This window comes from Hyaena hyaena, unplaced genomic scaffold (assembly GCF_003009895.1).
Source record: "Hyaena hyaena isolate Hyena2069 unplaced genomic scaffold, ASM300989v1 scaffold_1200, whole genome shotgun sequence".
In the NCBI taxonomy this organism is placed as follows: Eukaryota; Metazoa; Chordata; class Mammalia; order Carnivora; family Hyaenidae; genus Hyaena; species Hyaena hyaena.
The window spans coordinates 213,462-226,373 of record NW_024081824.1 but is presented as its reverse complement, the minus strand read 5'-3'; the positions used below and the strand labels follow the sequence as shown (position 1 = coordinate 226,373).

Genomic DNA, 12,912 nt, shown 5'->3' with positions numbered 1-12,912 from the left:
AAGTGTGCAGAGGAAAATGAGATGAATATTGAAAATGTTTTTGCAAAGTTTTAGAAAGCACAAAGTACCAAGGAGAGAGGCAGAATAACACCATGGTTGGGAGTGCAGCCTCTGGAAGCCAACTCCACTTCATTGTATAAGATTATCTGCCATGTTACTTAGCCATTTTGTGCTTTGGTTTCCTTGTCTGAAAATGTGGATAATCATGCAACCTACCTTATAGGTATGTAAACCAGTCATTATGCATTAAGCACTCAAAAGAGTGCTTGGTATGCAATAAGGAATATGTAAATTTTTCTATTAGTGTGATTTAAGTTAATTTATTTTGTAAAATATCTTTCCTGGAATCATATTCAGTAAATATCTAGGAGCAATTCTTTATCTGGAAGAAAACATGGGCTACCCTTTGACTCTTTTCCAGCATTCCCTCTTGTGACTTGGAGAGCAGGCTTTGTTTTTACTGGAGTTTGTTCTCCTGAATTTCCTCTTCTACTTTATTGTAGAGAAGGTTTAGGCCACTGAGTAATGGTATATCAAGTGGACACAGGACATTCTCCTCTTTCAACCTTTTCCAGATAGTTCAGTTCTGGTCAAGACCCAAGCTTGCATAGAGCCCAGGGGCCTATACCCTGAGTAGCATTGCCTCTTTATAGACAAGATATCAAGGTTATTATGATGGAGGGAATGCTTGCGCACCTGTCGTCTCTGTAGCCTCAGTTTGTGAGAGGCAAGACCATCAATGCTGTGTGACAGATCCTCCCACTGAAACTGAGCCCCTGTCCTTTCCATCTCTCCTACCATTTTTTCCAGATCTGATCCAATCTCATGGCAGACTTCCACACTCCAGGAATTTTTTCCCTTCCTTTACTAACTTATTTATTTACGTGTCCCTACATTCCCTTCACGCCAAGTGGAGAAGAGTTCCATTTTCAGCTCTTCCACCTAGTGCAGGCTCTGGAGTCAAAAGGCACGGGTTCAAATCCTGGCCCTGAAATGTCCTAGCTGTATGGCTTCGGACAAGTTGTTTAACCTTTATGTGTCAGTTTCTGTAGCTGTAAAATTGAGATAATAACCGTATCTCCCTCTCATTGTTATTATAAAAGCTATATGAGAAAATCCATTAGCAAAATGCTAATGACAATGGCTGGCAAATGGTAAAGTTCTCAACAAATGTTATAATACTAATATTAATTGTGTTTGCTATTATTGATATATGGCCCAGAGTAGCTACTTAACCTCCTTGAGCCTCAGTTTCCTCATGTGTTAAATGAGGTAATAATAGCCTATCTTACAGGGTTGATTCAAATGATCACTATATATATATATATATATATATATATATTTGATCACAGGGATTAGTGATCAAAAGCATGGTCTGTCTTTTGGTCTTTCTCTCAGTTTCAATTCCTGGGTTTGAATTTTGGCTCCAATTCTTACCAGCAGCAGGACACTGGGTATTACCTTAGCCTTTCAGTATCCAATAAAATTAGGATCTGCATGATCTGATCATTGTGAGGATAAATGAGGTATAGCGTGTAAAACAAATATCATAAGTGCTGATATTAATCATTAGATTATTAATCATTATAATTATTAGGAATCACCCCTACTTTTTCTGAGTTACTTTATTTCTTTGTCAATGGAGTTGATACTCTCTAGGGTTTCTGGGACGGAACTTGTGAGTGGCCTTTGAGTCTCTCCTCTTCCAATCATTAAGTCCTAGAGATTCTTCTAAGCATTAGTCTCCTTCTTGATGATTCTAATCTTCTTTACATGATTAATCTTATGAACCTGTTTCTTATTTATTGTTTAAAAACAAGTCTTTCAATATGTCACTCTCCTGAGCAGAAACCTTCAGGAGCTAACTGTAGACTATAGAATGAAGCTCATATTTCTCTGAATAACACTCCAAGATACTCTGAGAGGTGATTCCAACCCATTTCTGTCTTATCTTCCACTTCTCACCAGCCTGAGCCCTGTGGTCCTCTCAGGCATATTTGTGTATACCACGTTAGCTTCTCCCTACACCTTAATGAATGCTGGTTTTCTCCTGAATCACTTATCACATAGCCTTGTCTATATCCTACCTTTATTTCAGGCCAAGCCTATACCCCTCTCTGCATGTAAATACTGCTTTTCAAATTATTTTTCAGAATTATATGATTGGTCAAGGGTCTATTGGACTATTCCAGAAACAATGGACCCAACCACATCTGAATTTTTAGAGTCTGAATAAGTTGGGTATGGCTTTGACACTCACCTTCCAAACAACTCTTATTGCAGTGCTTGTCCTTCCCAGTTTGTTACTAATTGAAGGCAGAGTCCATATTTTATTCATCTTCTGACTCATGTTAGAAACCTTTTGTAGAACCTAACCTTTTGGCAGCTGCTCAATGAATCTCTACTGTGGGCCAGTATCCATGAAAAAGTACCTAACATTTTGCTTTATTTTCTAGAGCCCTGACTCATCTTGCTCCCTTCTTATTTCTCTTTTCCCCAACATCTTTGGTCTTGATCCTTTGTCCTGCCTCTTTGGATGTCTTCTGATAACTCTCACATCTGACATTGACTTTCTGACTTTTTTCCTCAATTCTGACTTTTTTGTTGTTGTTGTTCCATCCAACTGCTCTGACTGAACTTCTCACTAGACCAGCTTCAATCTCTGGCTCAAATCGTCTAGGAACTCTATCCATTCTCCTACCCCACTACTGCACAAGAGGGAATGAGATGACACGATTGCCCAGATATGGCAAACATGGCATTTCTGCCTTGCTTTCAGGTCCTCTTCTGTAAAATAGCCTGAAATGCTTGTTTAAACCTACGGTGATCTTTGGCTTGGCCAGCCCTGTGAACTAGTATTGGTTGACAGAAGCTTGAAAAGGAAGAAGAGGATACCCAGTTAATCACTCCCAGTCCTGTCTTGTTCTTGACTTTGGATCTTCAGCTTTCCCTCTTGGCCTTAATATAGCCAATCCAGATTATGCCCAGCTATTGGCAATTTTTTAAGACTGTTGCTTTCACAGGATCAGGTAGTATCAGTGGTGCCAGAACAGGTCTTGGTCAAGAAAAGAACTTGGGTCCCTCTGTTGCTGATACCCAACTATGCCTCAAGGACGAATCAGAACTAAGATGGCCCCAGTGGAATTGTATCACACTTGAACCAGACTATCTAGCCACTTCCTAACCTAGAGACTGTCCATCCTCAGAAACATTCCAGGGACACTGACAGCTCTTAACAGTCCTCAGATTTCCACACACACATACAAAGGATATCAGTGCCGTGACCACAGCATATGCAGACCCCATTGCAAACGAGCCGGCGAAGATCCCCAGGAAATTCCCCACGGACTGGAAGAATGCTGCAGCATCAAACGCATTTGGATTCTCCTTGGGACTGTAAATGGATATAGAACTGAAAAGAAAAGAGAGTGAAGGTTAGTCAGTGACTTCCCTTTATAGCCCAAATACCAGAAGTCAGAAGTTAGCACCCACATTTGAGGAGGGCACCTTCTCCTGTGAGGTTAGCCTGGAAGAGTTCAGAAGAAACAAATGAGGACATGGAGAGGTAGAGAAAGAAGAAAACTTTCCCTTTCCTTACAGCCCAATCCCATGGTATCAGTATATTGCTGCCAGTCAGTAAACATTTTTATATTGGAAGGGTCATAAAGAATATTGTTTCTGAGCAAACTAGGCATTAAAACATGGTAGGTGTATAAGGAATCTGCTGAGGAGATATATAACTGTGAATTATTTAGTGGCCATATGTCTTCAGTGCTGTTATATAGTCACAAATGCTCCTGATAAAAAGTGCACTTTTATGGCCTGTGCACAAATGGGCAATACAAATCACAGCATGCACAAAATATTCTGCTGTGATCTTGTCATAAACCACAAAGTATTCCTCCTCTCCAGTGTAACCCTTCAGAATCAGAGCCCAGACAATGCTTAGAGCACCACAGTATTAACCCCTGGGGAGAGAAAAAAACCCTCATTTTCCCACTGAAACAAATGGTAGCAGCTGCCCAAGGTCATCTTTTAGACCCCAATTCTGGTGGCTGCTGACAGATTTATTTCCATAGAGAAAAATCAATCCACCAATAGGCAGTTGGCTCACTTAAATATTTTTGAGGACGCTGCATTTGCTATTTTTTTTAACCAGGTCCTCAAATCCCAGAGTGTTAATATGAAGAACAAGGTGCGCCCTATTTTAGGAAATATGAACTCCATATTGTAGCATTAAAATGAACCGATGAGCTAGAACCAGTAGTTTTGGGGAGAAAAATGAAGTAATATTTCAGGGTTGTTTTTTTTTTTTACAGTTTTTATTTTATTAATTACAAGGTCTTTAAAACTAATCAGTAAAATCAAGAGTTTTGCAATAGGTACTGGAAGGGACTTTGTTGCAGTATAGAGAGCAAAAAGTACACTAGACACACTGACTTGAGATTAGATTGGATTTTACAGAGATGTAACTGAATCTTTTATAGTTTGGATGATTAGAGCATGTTAACTCTCTGATTTGACTTTTTGTATCTAGAGACTAGATAAGTGGGGCGGGGAGGGGCGTGCATGGATGGTGGGATGGATTCCAGTTCTTCTGGTGGAAGATGTGTGGCTTAAAAAAGGTAGTTTTAAATGTTCTTAGTTTTTCCCTGATGTCTTTAAAGCCTTAAAGTAGGCCAAACACTTCTACTTTGATCATGTAATTGGATAAGGAAGATGAATGTGGATCTCAAATGGAGCCCTGAAATGTATGCAAGAAAAGGACTGCCTTCGATGTGTTTTCTTTTTGTAAAGTGTTGTGCTTTGCAGAAAAAAAAATGGAAAAGCAAACCCATAATAAGGCCCTTTGTATCTGACAGTCTAGAGAATGGGTGCAAACCTCCATGGCCATTATGAAACTTGGTGGCCAATGCTGCAAAGCTTGATGTGTGAGTTGACATTCACCAGCATATTTTTTCATTCCAACAAAGGAACAATAATGATGAGAAAACATTATATTTACATTTTGCCCTTTAAACAAAGGGATTTACATAATAATACAGGTTTGTTGATTCCTGGGGCTACCAATAGACCTGGTCCATAGAACAGTTACCTCTTCATCCTGATCTCCATCTCTGCACTCCTAAAAGTATTTGTCTGTCCTTATGCTTCCTAACCATGGAGCACCATCATCACATCATTTGGCCATATCCTATACCATTATTTATGTAATGTTTTTCATTAAATCAGCTCATTTTTATTCAAATGCAAAAACATTTATTAAAGAATGTTAATGAAGTCATAGGTTTGATGTGCTAATTTTATTTTTTCTTAATACATACCAGGTTATGTAACTATTATATTTGATAAAAAGTTCACCTGTGTGTCACCTAAAATCATCTGGGTAACCCCACTGGTTCTCAGTCTGCATTTTGGGAGATACTCTCTTCTTGGGCTCTGATGCTCCACTCAGTACAGGTAAATTTCATATACTTCCTTGTGATGTTTGATTTAACTTAAAGGTAAAGGGTAACTTCCCTTGATTTATGAAGACTTGTTTGTGTAATTTGCTGTCCCTAAAGCTCCCTGGGATGTATGCACTGGGTACCCACTAATGCCAGTTTGTTCATTAGGTGTACGGTGTCAGGTGACAGGCAGGAAAGGGCATAGAGAAGAGAAGCAGAATTTGAGTCAACAAACATTTTATTGAGGATTTACAAATTTACAAGGCATATCAAGGTAGAGAGGCTAAGAAGTAGATAACCTTAGGTCTAGTCATGGTGCTAAGTGTGATTAATGGTGCAGATGAGACAAGAGTCACTATTTCAGATTAGAGGATATGGCATTTGATCATGAAAGCAAGTCAACAGACAGTGATGGGAAGAGGGCACTTTAGGCCAAAGAAAAAGTGTAAGCAAAGGCAGGAAGGTAGAGGAGTTGAGGGTACTCCAAAGAAGATTCATTTAGATATGGCTGGAACACAGGGACCACTCATGTGGGCACTTATGGAGGGGGGCAGGTAGGTAGGTGGCATTACTCAGCTTTAAATTTCACATTAAAAATATACAAAAGCCTTCATGTTTCCATAACATTTTGTCCCCTTTGTGCCTGCATTATACCTTCATTTGATCTTATCTCATTCTTTCCAAGTAAACAGGGCAGGTATTGTTATCCTTCTGTTTTTGTTTGTTTGTTTCTTTCTTTCTTTCTTTCTCTCTCTTTTTTTTTTTTTTTTTTAATAAAGCAAAGAAGCTAAGAGTCAGGGAAATTAAGACCATAGAGCTACTGAGTTCAAAATGTAGATTTTTTTTGTTTCTCCCTTAAAACAGTGGTCTCAGGAGGAAAACATGAACTCACATCAGTATAGTTGAGTGAGTGTTGCACTGACTATACGTGCAGTAAAAGTTCAGGTACTAGAACCTTTAACTTCACCCCTAGGTGGAACACAGACAGCCCCCTTCCTGTATGCAAAGACAGAGCAGTGTACTGTATGGGGCAATAGCACCCTCTTCTCCATCTCATTAGACAGAGAGACTTGAGGTTTCTCAGGGGAACCTGCTTTCAGGCTTGGCTTCTGGATCTAAGCTTTGCTGGGCCTGGCCTGTATCTTGTTCCTCTTTATATGCCCTGGACACAGACTGGTGCCTGGCACAAGGCAGGCCAAAAAAAAAAAAAAAGGATAATGGAATAAAGGTAGAATAACTGGAAAGTAGAAAGGAAATAAATACAGGAAAGAAGGTTTACAGAAGCTAGTCTTGAAATGAATCATCATCTATGAGATTTGTTTTTATTCAGCAATGACTTTATATAGTTATGCTGTGGTACTTTTAGGTTCATTAACCCAATCTGAAGATGACACTTTAGACTCTTAAGTCTCAAAGATCTGACCCTTATTGGCTATATGGTTTGGGACAAGTTATTTCATCATGTTCAGACTCAGTTTCAAAGTCTGTATAACGGAAATTTAATGGTATTATCTCCCAGAAATGCCTGAGGATATGAGGTACATTTAAAACCTGTATATTTATCTTGTTGATTGTAGGGCCATTCACTGAGTGCTGATTATGTGCATGAAAAATAAACACTCAATGAATGTTGACTATTATCACCACCATCATCATCATCATTCTGCTAAGAACTTCCACAAGCCTGCCAATGACACAAAACTGAGTGCTGTGACTGAACTTGGCCTCAGCCAGGGAGATGGGGTGTGGCTCCCTTCCTGGCATGCTGGGCTTCCAGGTTGCTGCAGGGAACTAGTCACTTTTACATGAGAAGAGACAGGTCTCTGGGGGGAAGAAATGGCAGTAGAAGTGAGGCTAAGAAATTGTCATGTTTGTTGAAGAGCTTTTCACTTCATGGATCCAAAATGAAAGGAGCATCCACAGCAGTCTAGGCAGGGATCTGTCTCAGGACAAGAACAGGTGAGATGACTGAGCTTGAGTTGTATCACTTCTAGTTAAGTGGGACTGCTAGTTGACTCTTAGTGGACATTCTGCAGGCCCTCTGGCTTCTGGTGAGGAGAGACATAAATAAAAGTCAGGGAGGATGTGTCTCCTGACTGCCACGATTTTAGGAAGCTGTTCCCCCAGGCTCTAAATCCTGATGAATGAGGCATCTTTTGGGGCTCTGGTTTTCAGCTGCAACACTAAGCCTATGGATTCTAGAGCAGCAGCTGCAGAAGATGCATTCTGGAAACAAACAAAGGTTTGGTCAGTATATGTGGAGCTTTCCAGCTTCAACCCAAGAGAGGAAGAAATAGCATGTTCCAACAGTTTCAGCCCATTGGACTTAAAAAGAAAACATTTCCTCCCCTGTACTGAGGGAGATGCTTGGACCATTGTCTGATACAAACATTGGAAGGGAGAGAGGAGAAGAGGAATGAGACGTTCTGCTACCCTGTGTGGTGCTTGTACTCTAGGGCACTACTCTAAAGAGGCACTGTTTACAGCATAAGATGGTGAATATAGATCTACACTCCCCACATTTTTGGAAAGAATATTTAAGCTAGATGAAACCAATATCCTTGAAAATGATAAGAGCAGAAATACATAGTGGTGTTTAAATATTCATCTCATAAATTGGAAATAAGTCCAGGTTATTGATTCATTCTGTTCAGGAATAGATTATTCAGCAAAAACTAGTTTGATGATAGTATATTGTATCCATTCTAAGAAATAAATGTGTGCAGCATCTTTTATTCACAAATTTTTGAAACGAATGAAGTATCCTACATTCCTTTGATGAAAGCAACAGGAAAAAGGATCATGTTGCTCACTGTATCATTTAAGATTCACGGACAGGATCACAACTCCAATGTTTTTCAATGACCCATTTTGTTTTCCATCTTTATGATGTTTCTTCAGGGAACTCACCTGACAGCTTAGGTAGTATTAAGAGCATGGAAACTGAATCTAGCATTGGGTTCAAGTCTCAGCTCTCCCACTTACTGCTTGTGTGACCTTGAGCAAGTTACTTAAATTATATGCACCTCAGTTTCCTATAAAATGGTAACAGTAATAATTATCACATAAGTTGCTATAAGAATTCAATGAATTAATGTTTATAAAGCACTTGAAATGGTTCCTGGAACACAGTAAGAATTAGATATAAGTATTTCTTAAGTAAATCTTACTTCTTCAAATAACCCATTCCTTCTCTTCCTTCCTTTCTCTCTCTTTTTCTCTCTTGAACTGAGAGTTTGCTTTACTTTTAAAAGAAGTATCTCAAATTAGGTGTCCAATTAGCACTTCAACTGAAACGGAACTGAGATGTCATCACGTGTCTCTCTTACACTCTCACTCACTGGTCCCTGGTCTAGGATCTCTGAGTGTCAGGGATCATTTGATCTTAAATTGTTTATTGTGGAATGGTGTATGATATATATGGTTAATAAATGCTAGTGATGAAAAAGAAGAAGGAGAGATCAAGAGTAAGAAGAAAAGGAGGAAGAAGAGAGAGAAGAAGTTACTGCAACTATGCTGGAAGTAAAAATGATATAATATAGGGAAAGTATTCTATAAATGGTACCACCATCACTGCCACCAATGCCATCTCCTCTGGGACTCTGGTTTCCTTCTCATTCTGGACTCTATTGAATCATCTCTTTCTTGGTTCTTAAAATTTTTCTTAAGATCACCTGGTTTCTAATACCATCCACTTTGTTAATTTTCACTCCTACTGCTAAAATATTTTGCTTCACACTTACTTACTTAAACTACTCAAGAATGCCAAGCTCCTGGGCAGCTATTCTTTCATTATGATACTGTCCTCTGACTGGCCCTCACAGCTCCCACAGTCTACTCATGGTCCTGGATGCCTGATTGGGAAAACCTGCTTCTCCTAGCCCAAAGTCTAGTCTATTAACATGAAATCAATGCCACTCAAAAACTTTCAAAGGTAAAATATTAAGCAAACACATTGTATCCCTTTCAGAATTTTTATGAACATAATCATTGAAGAAAAAAATGAGAAAATGACTACTATACTCAAATATATACAAAGGACTTACCATTTTCTCTGACAAATCTGTAATCCCTAACAAGAAACTTTCTAACTGCTGATACTAGTTTATTAGAGAGTTACTGATTGTTTTTTTTTTTTAATTACTTATTCCAACTGTACTACATCAAATCCTTCTTTGTGTTGGTATATAGTTCCATTAATGATGCCTTAGCCAAATTCCATTATTCAGCTCCTTTCAGTTATTAAGACTTGGTACAGTCTAGCTTAAACTCTAACTCTTCAAAGCAGTATCTTTCTTCTCCCTGCAGAATATTCTAGAGCAGCAGGCAAGATGACTTGGAAGTGAGGAGAGGCAAAAGAGGTATTCCTCCAATTCTCTTCTAGACACAAGTGTGCTCTGGTGTTGGAGGCACAGAAGAGGGATAGGGAGCCAAACTTGTTCCTGCTTGATCCCTCTCTTAGAGGCCTCTGCTGACATGGTGGCAACTCCATTTTGCTGAGAATCCCCTCACAGGGACCACTCAATCTTCCATCTGTCCTGCCAGCTTTGTACATTCCCAGCCCTTTTCTATGGCTTGGGTCAGAGACCATTTGGGCAGCTTGGTGGCTCTCAACCTTCTTTTGACCTCCAATCCCTTTTACTGGGCCATGGTGCACTGTGCCAAGTGGGGTCACCTTGCCCACTCGCTAAACACCCCAAACCAGGGAGACTTCAGGTCCTGCTGACACAGACCACTCACACTAACTCCTTTTAGAAATCTCTAGGTGAGTCCCCATGTTCTTGTGCACTCCCATTCCAAGAAACCACATCCAAGAAATTCCTTTCTTTGTTCTATTTTGAGAGAGACTTAGACCTTTTGCAGTTTTCTCCAATGGAGAATGAGCTGGCAAGGCCTCTTCTTGCAGGTAGCCTCAACCTATTGGATGATTCCTTCCAGTGGAATCCCTTCCATTTGACTTTGCATGGAGGAAACACCCCCGTGGATAGAGGTAACAGCTTCACACCTGAGACACTGCAGTCTCTCCAAACATGACCCCATCCTTCCCTAACCCTTTCATAAACCAATTTGAAGCAAAGGAGATGGTGGGGAGGTTGAAGGAAATGAGGCTGATTCTGTTGTCAATTAAACCAATTGGGAGGGGTGTGGCCCTGCTGGGGAGAGCTCCTTTTAGTATGGAGCCATGTATCAGCTTTTGTTTTCATCTTTGCTCCCTAAACACAATTTGGAAAACAGGAAAAGGCTGACAGGAGGGTACTTCTTGTGACCTTTATGTCAGGGTGTGTCTAGTTTCTTTTCCCACTATCTACAGATGCTCTTGTCTTTCTGCTCTGAAAGATTCATGTGAAGGAGACACACAACATAGAGGGGCAATGAAAATTTGTAAAAGCTCCTCTGTTTCATTGGCCCTAAGTGACACAGGTAAGAAACAAAGTAGAAAACAAAAACAAAAACAAAAACTAATTACAGTGTTATTTTGTGGTTAAAATTTTTTGTCCTTAAAAAAAAAAAAAAAAAGAAACAAGTGGATCCTTATCTATTATTTATCTTTTAATAACTGTACCCACTTGCCCTTTCTCAAGAAGTTGCTTAATTATGAATAAGGAATTGATTTTTATGGGGCCAAGAATTGTGTGTACACATTGGAATTCATTCTGGCATCTGCCTGCATATTATTCTGGCTTATGTTCTGCAAAAGGCCAATGAAGCTCTGTTAAGAGGACCTGCTGTAAAACATAATGACTTCAGGAACTGGGGGCATTCCAGGCACCCTGGGAGGTTAGAAGAGCTGCTTTGGCCAGAAGTTCGCTAAGCTTGAGTTAGCACCACCAGGTCTCACCTTCCCAAGGGCCAACAACCCTGTAGGGTGGAGAGCCGTATTTGCCGAGGGCACATTAATAACTCAGCTTCTGAAGGACCATTTAGTTAGTGACTGTTTCCTGAGTATCCAAATTCATACCAAGGTGTGATTTTCTAAATCCTTGACAAATATAATTTTGCCATTTTGACATCTGGCACAAAAGAAAAAGATGCGGGGAATTCTGTGGGAAGTATGAGATGGTGTGTCATAGCTGCCCCCATAATAATACAGTCTCAAACTAAAGCAACTGAATCATTTCATCCTTAAATATTTATTAATTGCTTGCTTTGTGCAGATATTGTTCTAGGCATTAAAGATCTAGCAAGGAACACAACAAAGCTTCTGACCTCATGTTTCTTACATTCCAGTGGAGAAAACAACATAAAAAATAGCTAAGCAGATAAATGTATGATTTAATGACAGAGACTGAAGAGCAAACTAAAGCAGCTTGAGAGGATTGGATACAGTGATAGGGAAACTGCTTTAGTTAGGATGGTCAGGAAAGACTTTTCTGAGAAAGATTATTAAGTGGAGTCCTGAATAAAAAGAACTGGAGAGAGCTTTTTAAGTCCCTGAAGCAGAGCGTGCTCAGTAGGTCCAAGTTGCCACAAGGAGGCAGTGTGGCTGGAAGGAAATGAATGAGGGGAGAGTGGTGGGAGACCAGGCTGAAGGTGGAAGGTCTTGTGGAAGCTTTCAGTCCATTTTTAGATCTTAGGATAGTCTTCTAGGGGTGAAAGGGCAGCCACTGGAGGGTTTGGGATCAGGGAGAACTATAGTATGGAATATTTCAGATGAAGGCTATGTCAATAACAGAAGAAACTGGTCCCACTGTACTCTTCAATGGCTGGAGCAGATCAGGTGTCTCTTGATCAGTCTAGATGCTGCCATCATCTGAATGACACCTGACATACCCTGGTGGACCACAAGAGAAGGAGTAGGGTAGTAAAGAGGAAGATGGAAGGAAGGTGGAGAGCTTAAAGGATAGATGAATTTAGCAGAGATAGCTTCAGTGAGCATTTGAAATGTGGTCACGCAGAGGATGGACTGGCCTCATTCTTCGGGTTTCCAGAGACAAGATAAAGTCCAAAAGTAAAAATGTCAAAGGGAGAAAGATTTCAGCTTTATATTCTATTTCCAAATTTCCTCATTCTTACATTTGATGTAAAAGGAAATGGGCTCTATAAAAGGATAGTGAGTTCTCTGTCATTGCAGGTACTTAAACACAGAATGACAGAGTTACTTGCAGGATGGTATGGAGAAAATTCATGCACTAGGTGTGGGATAATGTGGCCTTGAGGAACCTCTCACCCCCAGAGTTATTGGTTCACTACCTATATTCCATTCTTCCAGGAATACTGGGAGAGAGATGTAGGGTGCTGGGCTTTCTATTCTAACCCCAATACCACCATTAGAAATGGCTGAGCAGCAGTGAGTAAGGAGCAGTACTGTACTGCAACAGTTATGCAATGAAGGCACCAATGATTTAGGTTGGAGCTGGGTTGATAATGACATCAAGAACAGTTACAAATTTCAGCATGGAATACAGCCTTTGACAGATTTCTAAGTGGCTCTGCTCCATTAAGTTCCAACTTTAAGGTGACAAAG

General features: G+C 40.0%; 1 protein-coding gene across 1 annotated transcript in view; it reads right to left on the bottom strand.

The window, feature by feature from the left end:
• The window catches only part of LOC120224552 (sodium/hydrogen exchanger 9-like), a gene marked incomplete at its 5' end in the record, with an annotated part of 402,148 nt that overhangs the window by 194,124 nt on the left and 195,112 nt on the right, over nucleotides 1-12,912 (bottom strand). Inside the window, 1 exon segment of the mRNA XM_039222819.1 lies at nucleotides 3,274-3,412. Coding sequence (XP_039078750.1) covers nucleotides 3,274-3,412 — 139 coding nt within the window.